The 10,888-nt window shown below is 37.4% G+C and overlaps 1 protein-coding gene across 1 annotated transcript; it reads left to right on the forward strand.

Annotated features, from left to right (window-relative positions):
- Positions 1 to 1,945: 1,945 nt before the first annotated feature.
- LOC120353580 lies at positions 1,946 to 7,992 on the forward strand. The gene is made up of 4 exons (XM_039437843.1): positions 1,946 to 2,990; positions 3,826 to 4,071; positions 4,664 to 4,766; positions 7,050 to 7,992. The coding sequence occupies exons 1-4, from the start codon at positions 2,915 to 2,917 to the stop codon at positions 7,519 to 7,521; spliced, it is 897 nt and encodes a 298-aa protein (XP_039293777.1). The 5' UTR covers positions 1,946 to 2,914; the 3' UTR covers positions 7,522 to 7,992.
- The last annotated feature ends 2,896 nt before the right edge of the window (positions 7,993 to 10,888 follow it).

Here is a 10,888-nt window from a genome sequence, read left to right on the forward strand (position 1 = left end):
TTGATCCTTTATGGATAGTTTGATTTTTAGAGATGGTATTATATCTTACGTGAAGCCAGCGTGACATTTGACGATACTTCGAATCAGTCAGCTGCGTTCGAACTGTTTTTAAAAACATCTGATCGATAGTAAACAAAGTGTAACCTCAAAATCAGTGAGCGATTCATAAATAATTTGTGCTTTATTTGCAAAATAATTATAATTTTATTGAATAATTTTCCTAGAAAAATATTCAGTACAGAACGGTACTCTTATCAAATATACAGTTATTGATAAGTAAGCTTTATCGCTCGGTCGCTAACTATTCCTTTAGCAAATTCTTTCATTTTAAAAGGTAATCACAATTTTTCTCTCTTTTCATGAGATCTATTTGAAAGATTCATCACACAAAAGCCCCCAGGATATTTTAAATAGGTAATTGGGAGACGAGTCGAAACAATGACTATTTGAAAAATCCGATATTGTGATGAATACACTATTTCATCTCCTTACTTCTACGAAAACTCCACACTTAACACTAAAAACAATATATCGTGCACTTTTGGCTACGAGAAAATAAATAATTGATTGTTCCTTCATTGGATACAATCGAAATACAATAATTAATGAGGTCTCTTTGGATCCTTCATTAAAACAACTCCACAACTTCCATTCACGGGTGGCTTATGAGCAGACCCATAACTATAACAAATATACAAGATTTCACATATTACTTCTTAAGATTTGAACAGTATTTGCAACAAATATAGACTTTCATCATTTTTTCATAGTTATTACAGGTTTCGACTCTTTATTCTGGCTTTTACATAAATTGGGTGAGAGTGTGATTTTACTTCGGTGACTTGACAATCGTCTACCGTTTGACTCGAGCAATTCCTTATTTGCGCTTAGTACGTTGTGTACAAACAGGGTTACACTTGAAATGGCTTTCTTGATTTTTATCAATGTTGGTTACAAATATTAAGTCCCTTAAGATTATATTTATCAATTTGAATTACAATTCATGATCTTTTGATGCAACAGTAATAAATTTCACATTTGAAGGTAAGAATTTCATTTTCTTTGGAGTTTTTTAGAGATACATTCATATAACACAGAACATGCGCATTTCGTGCAAATTAACATAAATATATATTTTTGTTTGCGTTTTTTGCTTATAATTCTACATTAAAGAATAGGTTACAATAATTAAATAACGATATTGCTTTGATTCTATACATTGACTCTAGGATTTCGCACACATTGGTTGGTGGAAAACAAAGAAAATTATCGAACAGGCGTTGGTTCTGTATAGATTTTTCTAGTGATTCTGTATTTCAAGGTTAGATTTACACATTTTTTTTCAAATAAACTTTGTTTATTTTCTTTCCTCCTATTCACTACTAATTTCATGTTATTTCTAATTTATAATTATTTTCCGTGGATACTATAATTCTTGTTTCTATTTTTCAGTTGTGCAGATGATACCAGGCGATTGTTTCGGTGATGACTCTGACACGAGATGGCTTGATCAGGTTGGTAAATTTTTTTGAGTTGTTTTCAGTTTTATTTCTTGATTTAAAGTTGATTTCAATTTCTTCTTTTGAAGTGGATTGTTGTTTATTAGATGAGTTGAAATTGTTTATTGGTTAGGCTCTTCGGTAGGGTTTTACATTAATCACGTTTTCCCACCAGTGATTATTGGCGTTCTCGGAATCTTGAATCTTGACGGTGTTGTGCTGTGAAACGTCGGTCACTCGGTGTGGTCCTGTGTAAAGATGGAAGAATTTTTTAGTTAACTTGCCTAGGGCATCTGAAGATTTATGTGCTTTTACCAGTACTTCATCTCCGACTTCATATTTGAATTTCTTTGTAGCCTTGTCATGGTATTTTTTCCTTTGTTTTGCGGATTTGTCTAACCTATTGCGAACCAGTTGGTATAAGTTTGGGTTAGGTTTGTCCGGATTTGGAAACTTGATTAGGCTCTGAATAAATGATTCGTTTCTTGTGCCAAATATAATTTCGTGGGGAGTGTACCCGGTACTGTCACTTACACAGTTATTAATGCAGTGTTCTAGGAACGGTACATATTTGACCCATTGTTGATGACGGTGACTGCTATATGCTCTCATAAATCTTGAAATTTCTTTCATTTTTCTTTCCACTGGGTTTGCACTGGGAGTGTATGCCGAGACTCTTGACGTTTTAATGCCGGCTTGTTCTAAAATTTGTTTCCACTTGGCACTGCAAAAATAGGTTGCGTTGTCTGACAATATGCGCTGTGGTTTACCAACTTCATTGGTCCATCTTTCGGTGATGCATCTGGCTAATTTTTCACCAGTGATTTTACCAATAGGGAAGAACATTGTATATTTTGAGAACAAGCAGGTTAGGACAAAAATAAAGCGTTTTTGGTGTATAGACTGAGGTAGTGGCCCATAGATGTCAGCTGATATTAATTCAAGTGGTTGTGAGGGTAAGATAGGTATCATTTCTCCTGCTATGTGAAAACGGTTATGCTTTGTTTTTTGACAGATGTCGCAGGCTCTTATTAACTGTGTAACCTTTTTGTTCAATCCCTTGAAGTAACAACACGTTTTCAGGGCATGTATTGTTTTCTTTATACCAAAGTGACCAATTCGTTCATGTGTTTCCAAAATTACGTCCTTTTCTAGGGTGTGTGGTATGACTAGATGCCAAAAATCGGAGTTTTTATTAGCCTTATAAAACAAATGGTCGTTGAACACAGTGTAGCGTTGTAGATACTGGTGCTCTTTTACTGGAGGGTTGGATAACTTGCGAATGAGATCTGTGATTTTGTTGTCCATTGATTGTGCGTTTTTAAATTTTTCAGATGTGAGGAGTTCGGTGTGCAGGAGCGGCGATATATTGAAGGGTAACGGCACTGGTTGATCTTCGGCTACATAGCATTGGAATGTCGTTTCATTGGCATAGGTGTCACTTCCTTCTCTGGACAAGAAATCAGCAGTTTGATTTCGTTTACCTGGCAGGTGAGTGAGTTCTAAGTCGAATTCTTGTAATAACAGAAACCATCTAGACAGTCGGTTGTTGGTTAACTTGGCTGTTTTGAAGAAAGTCAGGGCCTTATGGTCTGTGTTAACAAAAATCTTTTGGCCTAACAACAACGTTCTATATTTCTTGCATACTTCGACAATGCTTAGTAGTTCTTTTTCCGTGACTGTGTACTTCTTCTGGGCTGCATTCATAGTTTTGCTAAAAAATGCTATGACTCCTTTTTCTCCTTTCTCATCATATTGAAAAATTTCTGCACCTAAGGCGTAATCCGATGCGTCAACATTTATATGAAAAGGTTGGTTGAGATTTGGATGATTCAATATAACAGCCTTCAAAAAAGCATCCTTCAACTGGTTGAAAATTTCATCTTCCTTGAGCCCCCATGTCCATGGTTTAGAGGATGATAAAACATGACTCAGTTGTGCCGTATAATGAGACATCTGTTTGTTAAAGCGACGATAGAATTGTAGGAAACCAATAAAACGTTGAAGCTGTTTACGACTTGATGGAGATGGAAAGTTTTTTATAGCTGCTAATTTATCAATGTCCTGCATGATACCTTTATCAGTTATGATGTGCCCGAGGTATTTGACTTTCTTGGCAAAAAATTCACATTTTGATAATTTTAACTTCATACCACATTTTATTAGTCTACCGAATACTACATCAAGGTGTTGAATATGCTCTGCCACACTCTGTGATGAAATAATTGCATCATCAACGTAAAGAGCACAAAAATCTGAAATGTCTTCACCAATTGATTGTCTTAGGCAGCGTATAAATATAGCCATTGCATTTCTGATCCCAAAGGCAAGTCGGGTGAACCTGAGATTTCGGCCGTTGAAGAGGAAGGACAGGTAATCTCGAGATTCTTCTGCCACTTGTACCTGCCAATATCCGGCGCTGAGGTCGACGGTGGAGTATATGGTCTTGCCATGGAACGTCTGCAACACCTGATCGATCTGGGCGGGAGCTTCACGGTCGTCGTCGAGAATCATGTTCAGCTGGCGGGCGTCGAGACAGAGTCGGGTGGAGCCGTCCTTCTTCGAAACGCAGGTAATAGGCAAACTATAATGCGATGTGGATGGTTCGATAATGCCTAGTCTTTCCATCCTATCTATTTCGGCAGCTGCTGCTTGACGGTGCGCAAAAGGGATGGGATAAGATTTTCTATAATACGACTCATGTGGTTTGACCTCTAATTTACACTGAAAATGATTTGCCAATCCCGGCTGTTCTGAAAATACTGCACGATTTTTTATGAACATTTCTTTCATGGATTGTTTGATTGCGAGCCCCCATTCAGAATTGTTATCAATCTCATTCAGTAACTTTTCCATCAGAATGTCAGTATCATCTGGTGTTTCATTTTCCAAGCTGTAGTCATCCACTGAATCATGACTCATCATTTCACTTTCTTCACCTTCTCTGTATTGCACCTTGTATTCTTTTTCAGGAATGTAGTCTTCAACCATGTGATATCTCACTACTCTTACGTCTCCCGCATTGGCCTTTAATATTATCTGAGTATTGATACTAGTCCGATTGCTATTGTCGATTAACTGCAGTTCAAGATTTTTGAAATTTATATTTGAGTTATAATGGGCTAAGAAATCAGCACCAATAATAATGTGTGGTCCATTTGCAGGTAATACCAGGAAGGAGTATGGGAAGCACTTTCCTTCGACTTGGATCTCCAGGAGGCATTGTTTAGATATTCGGAGACGACGTCCTGGTGTGACACCTGATAGGTAGGTTGAGGTTAACGGTAATGTGGCTATTTCTGTTATGTTTTTCAGGCGGGAATAAGAGTCATTCTGGATTAAGCTAACTTGTGATCCAGTATCTATGAGAGCTTTGAATTGTAGGCTGGCTATTTGTATGGTTATATAGGTTTGAAAATGTTCATGTATTTCTTGGATGCTGGAGTTTTCTTCTTCTAGCAAGGTTTCTCTGATGTTATTATATAGCGTGGTAAGGCATGTAGGTTCTTTTCCTGTATCTGGAGCAGTGGGGTTGTCTAGATTTTCCATTCCATTCATTTTTGCAGGTTGAGTAGGCTTAAACCGTATAGAGCGGCAACGACGGTAGATTCCTCTGAGTTTCGGTTTCTTGCCTTGGACTATTTCGACTGGCGGGAGTGACGGATCAATATTTTCAGTTGGCGGTTGTTCCTCTGCTAATGGATTATCATTTCTCTCCGTGTGTAGACAGGCGATGGACGACTGTGGTGGGTGATTTCCATATAGTCAGATTTTCTGCGGCGTTGATGACCCTTGTGTTTTCTCAGCCATATCCGATTTTCTTCCCTGATTTTCGTTGGGCGTCGTTTGATGCTGATTTGCGCTCGCATTTCCCATCCGGTTATAGTTGTTGTTCCTGCTATGCGCGGCGTTGTTGGAGTATGGGTTGCGGTGTTGGTTTATACGGTCTCGTCCGTCATGGTAGTACGCGTTTCTTCGGTTTGTATCAGACTGCTGGTTGTGGTTCTGGAAATTCCTCCTACTTTCTGGTTGGTTTTCTTTATTTAGTCGCTGTTGAAAATTTGTGTTGCGATCCTGGTTATTTGCAGAATTAAAGGGACGACGGGCGTTAGAAAAGGGAGAAGTATTTTGTTGGGGTTGATGATCTTGATGCGGATGCTCTTGTCGCACAGTGAAGTTGTAATCTTCGCGATGTACCGCTTGGATTTCATGGAGATGATTTTCCAATTCTTTGATGGTCTTAACATGACTAGTCGCTAGTGCCATCTGTACGGGGTAAGGCAGCTTCCGGATAATGATCTGAGTGAGTGCTAACTCGGCAAAAGGTGTATCCAGTTGTGAATTTTGGTATCTGAGGTTTGATACGAAGGCGGTGCATGTTTGGCCATTTCGAGGTGAATATTTGCAAGATACGATGTCAGATAATATAACTCGCTGTCGATCTTGTCCCCAATATTGCTCTAGGAAAGCATCTATGAATTCGGACAGACTATTAAATTCGGCGGCACGTCCGTGAAGGAAAAGTAAGGGTTCTCCGGACAACAGAGTAAATAATTTGAATTTCCATATGGGCCAGGGTGTGGGGGTAAGTTCTTGAACAGATCTCAGTTGTTCGACGAAGGGTTTTGGGGGCATAGACGCTGGAGTGTCATCAAAATGTCCTAGGTTTTGGAAAATTGTGGTGGTGTTGTACGACTCGGAGGGCGGTGACAGTTCTAGATTGGCTCGAGAGTGACTTATGCGGGTTTCCATCTGAGTGATTCGGGTATCCGTCTGCTCAAATCTTTTTCGGACCTCGGCATCAACACTCTTCCTTTGCTCGGCGGCAGTATCACATCGTCTATGCAGGTCGCTGTATTGTATAGTCAAGCTGTCCACCTGAGAGCTAATAGCAGTTTGCTTTTCATTCAGGGTGTTAACATGGCTCTTCAAATTTGTTATATTGGATGTAACTGGTTCAAGTTGCCCTTCTACTCGCCGTATAATGTCCTCGTGTTCATTTTGACATGTAGAGATATGTTCATTGAGTTTGGCCTGCACGCTCTGAGTTATCTGCTCTCCTGCTTTGGTGCAATGCTGTTTGGCTTGCTCAACTACTTTCTCTTTCAGAGTATCCATCTCCACGCGTATGTGTTCTTTTAAGGTGACCTCGACGTTGACTACCTTCGTATGCATATCTTGTGATATCTGATCCAATCGGTTATTCGTTTCTACAATGGATTTATCCAGACGCTCGGTTAGATCTTTGATGGTGTTATCTGTATCATGGAATGCTTGGTCCATTCGCTGACTCAACTTTTCCAAACCCTGTTCATTTGTCTTCTTTGCTTCTTGAATTTCCTTATTCAGCTTGTTTATTGCTTCATTGGTTTGCTTGTTGTCTTTCTTTACCTCTTGAATTTCCTTCTTTAATTCTTCCTTTGCTTGTTTACTGTCTTTCTTTATTTCTTGAATTTCCTGCTTTAATTCTTCCTTTGCTTGGTCGCTTTTTTCATTCTAGTTGTTTATTGCTTCATTTGTTTTCTCATTCATCTTGGTTATTGCTTTCAGGAGGGTGTCCATATCCATGGCGGGATCGGGTGTACATCGAACGGTCATCCGCTGGTTCTTCATCCGAGCAACGGTACGAGAAATGGGAGTTCCTGTTTCTGGGGCGTCGTCGTCCGTATGCTCTCCCGATGTTTCGTCCTCCGGCTCTTGGGCTGCCGACGGATCTTCCACTAGGATGCAGCTCTCCTCCACCTGTGTCGAAGATAAATCATCCAGTACATTGGGATGGAAATCGGCGGATGCGGTGGCAGATGCGGATGGCGGCGAACAGTCGGGTGAGATGTCCTCGGTGTCTGACAGACTTGGATTGACCTGGTCGTTTCCTGCCATGGTTTGTGAGAGAATAACGCGACGAACGTGTGCGGTGAATAAAAAACGTGAAAGTGTTGAGATATACAAAATAATTAATAAGAAATCCAATAGAAATTACTATAGCTTCGTAGTGAGTGAAATACAGAAAAAAGTGGTTTAGCAATGTGTTCAGTGATAAAATGAGTCAAGTTAGCAATATCGTTAACATAAAAAATGACACGAACATACAGGATACACAGTGAACACTTATGCGGTAATACAGGTACGCCTCTTATAATTTATTATTACTATTATTATAAATATTTTATTCTTATAATTTCTTGCCGCAATTATATATATAGGCTAGTGTTCTTTGCAAAATTTTATATAAAAGCAGTGATACTCTGCTTAAATTATTCCGCAATATATCCGTGATTTAATTTTACTTCCCTCTTTATGTTTTAAAAACTTTTAAAATGTAAATAACTTCAATCCTCTTTTCTGTAAATATTTATAAATTGTTTCAATATAGACCTAATATTCTTCAAATAATATGACCTTTCTTATGATATCTCTTATACCTATGACTTATAGTATGACCAATTTTCGAATAACACGATAATAAAATTCTGAGTTCGATTTTTTCTCTAAAAATTCATCAATCGATAAATTTCTTTTCTGTTCAAAAATTGGGTATGGTACTTCTTGTTATTTTATATAACAGTGAACAGTTAATATTAAAATTGAAGAAATTCACAACCATGAATTTTTCAAAAAATTTTCCCGTTGTCAGCGCTATAGTATACTGAGCAACTAAATAATCCTCGTAGTCGATTATCCACCTCTTCAATGCCTATCACTGTTGGGCGCCAAATCATGTGGAGCGGTATTTGATGGCTTCACACATGTAGGGTGAATCTTGTACTGAGTCAATGGTGTAGAGGCTATAAATTTTGCAATGCGTGTGTGGACGCTGAGTGAACACCAGACTGATTGATTCACTACAAGATTCATACAATTGTCGGAATCGCGGGAGGCCTAAACGCTCGCTCACCCTTGATTCTTCTAATGACAGATTGTATAATGATGAAATTTTTATAAGTAGTGTAGCGGACGCTAAACACTGAATACGGATACCTTAAAATTATTACCTGTGAAGAATGAGCATACAAAATCATACAGGTCGAGCAAAAATCCCGATGTAGATAATTTACGGGACTGCGTCTCTAATAAGTTCTGAAGGATTAAAAATACGGTATTTGAACCAAATATCGTTCAGAATATATTTCGAGAACAGAGTCTTGTCGGGTTTTAAGCTCTATTGTAGGAATTTATATGATCTATGGCTGCCTCTGCTGTACAATTGATGCATTCGCTCCTAAGTCGAGGTAGGTAACAGATAAAAGCTGATATATGAGCAGGTAAGGACAAAGAATAAATATCTCGATCTGACCCCACTCGCTACATCCACTTAGACCTGTTCCAATATCCAGCTTGATTCAATTATTCCATGATCGTATTCGATCGGTTCTTGATGATATAGAACGTATCAGACACAATAATTGACAGGCTTAAGAAATAATCGAACTCAGAAAGCGAATTAACAAAACTGAAATATATTACAATAAAATATGTAATCATACAGTGCAGATTCAGAATTTGATTTACAGGTTGATAATAATTTAGCATTAACAGAATAGTTAAAAATTTTCTTGTGCTTGCATGATACCATGCGTGATTCAACAGAATTTTACAATTGATAAAATTAACAGTTTGAAAAAATAGTGAAAAATGAATTATAAAATATTTTTTAAAATGCTCGGGGTCGTGGTTCAGGCAGCGGAGGATAGTTAATCAACTACAAATTCTTATAAATTTAATATGAATAAATTCTATGCTCTTAAATGCTAAAAGCGCTTGTCGGCGTGGCCAATAATTTAACGAAGAAAAATTTATGTTTCTGCACTGAAATATTTTCGAAGCGTAGATTGGGGCCCCTTCTAACTTATAACTCACGTGAATTTCCTTGGCGGTCGTGGTTTTCTTCTTTAGATCAAAAATCGTTTGATCGGCGGCAATCCAGGCTTCGGTTTCAGCACGTGGGGAATTTTAATTTAATATTTCCTTCACCAAATTAATTAAGGGATAATTTACTTTAAGCTTTTAAATTTATCGATTGATGAAAACAGAAATTTACAAATAACAAATAAATTGGCCTAAAATATCGGCTCACAAATAGAACATTTAAAATCGAACAAGAAATTTTCACAAATAGGTCTTTGGTAACTATAAAAAGAGATCTGCACGGTGAGGATTTCAAAAGGGAAGTGCTGTCTTTTCTCTAAGCTTTTAGGCTAGACCTTGCTTCTCAGAATCTCGATGTAATAATTTGCATAAAAATTTGCCATTGGTAGAACGCTTGTGACGTAAACATGACGTCAGTGGCAAGCAGTAGAATACAATTCCTTTAATTACAATAATAATTTAATTTATGTAATTCTTAAAACTGCTTAATCTTCTAGACATAGTTCCTCTCATACAATGTACATGTGCTAGTGTAACTGATAAGGCAGGGTTGGTGTCTGATAATAGATTAACATGTGTTGCTTTCAAACGATCACCTTCTTGGTGCTATTTCTATGCACTGTGATTGGCTTAGACCTGCCAAAGAGATTTAATTACCATGTGGTTCAGTTGAATTAAGTCGTTAATAAATTAATATTCTTGTACAATTTTTATTAGGTTTGAGATTGTTATAAATAATTTCTGCCATTTTATCAATAATATAATTTCATGCTATGACCTATTTAGTTACAATAAGACCTGACATATAATATAATTTCTTAAATAATAAATAATTTCAACGATAACACATACATTTTATTTTTTTATTTGAAATTCTTGATCCTTTATGGATAGTTTTGATTTTTAGAGATGGTATTATATCTTACGTGAAGCCAGCGTGACATTTGACAATACTTTGAATCAGTCAGCTGCGTTCGAACTGTTTTAAAAACATCTGATCGATAGTAAACAAAGTGTAACCTCAAAATCAGTGAGCGATTCATAAATAATTTGTGCTTTATTTGCAAAATAATTATAATTTTATTGAATAATTTTCCTAGAAAAATATTCAGTACAGAACGGTACTCTTATCAAATATACAGTTATTGATAAGTAAGCTTTATCGCTCGGTCGCTAACTATTCCTTTAGCAAATTCTTTCATTTTAAAAGGTAATCACAATTTTTCTCTCTTTTCATGAGATCTATTTTAAAGATTCATCACAATACGTAGAGAGATTTGCCAAATCATGTAGTGCTGTATCTAAATGCCTCACGTTGGGCCGGCAAATCATGTGGTGCGTTTTTTAACGGCTTCACATATGTAGGGTGAATCTTGTACTGAATCAATGGTGTAGGGGCTATAAATTTTGCAATTGCGTGTGTGGACGCTGAGTGTACACCAGACTGATTGATTCACTACAAGATTCAATACAATTGTCGGAATCGCGGGAGGCCTAAACGCTCGCTCACCCTTGATTCTTCT

The sequence above is a fragment of the Nilaparvata lugens genome, chromosome 11 (genome assembly GCF_014356525.2).
Source record: "Nilaparvata lugens isolate BPH chromosome 11, ASM1435652v1, whole genome shotgun sequence".
Classification (NCBI taxonomy): Eukaryota; Metazoa; Arthropoda; class Insecta; order Hemiptera; family Delphacidae; genus Nilaparvata; species Nilaparvata lugens.

Bases quoted from the DNA above. Each gene is read 5' to 3' on its own strand.
- LOC120353580 (XM_039437843.1), top strand. From the start codon at position 2,915: ATGTCGTTTCATTGGCATAGGTGTCACTTCCTTCTCTGGACAAGAAAT. The intron at 2,991-3,825 runs GTGAGTGAGTTC...CTGATCCCAAAG, and splicing joins TGATTTCGTTTACCTGGCAG to GCAAGTCGGGTGAACCTGAG. The intron at 4,072-4,663 runs GTAATAGGCAAA...GTCCATTTGCAG, and splicing joins CGTCCTTCTTCGAAACGCAG to GTAATACCAGGAAGGAGTAT.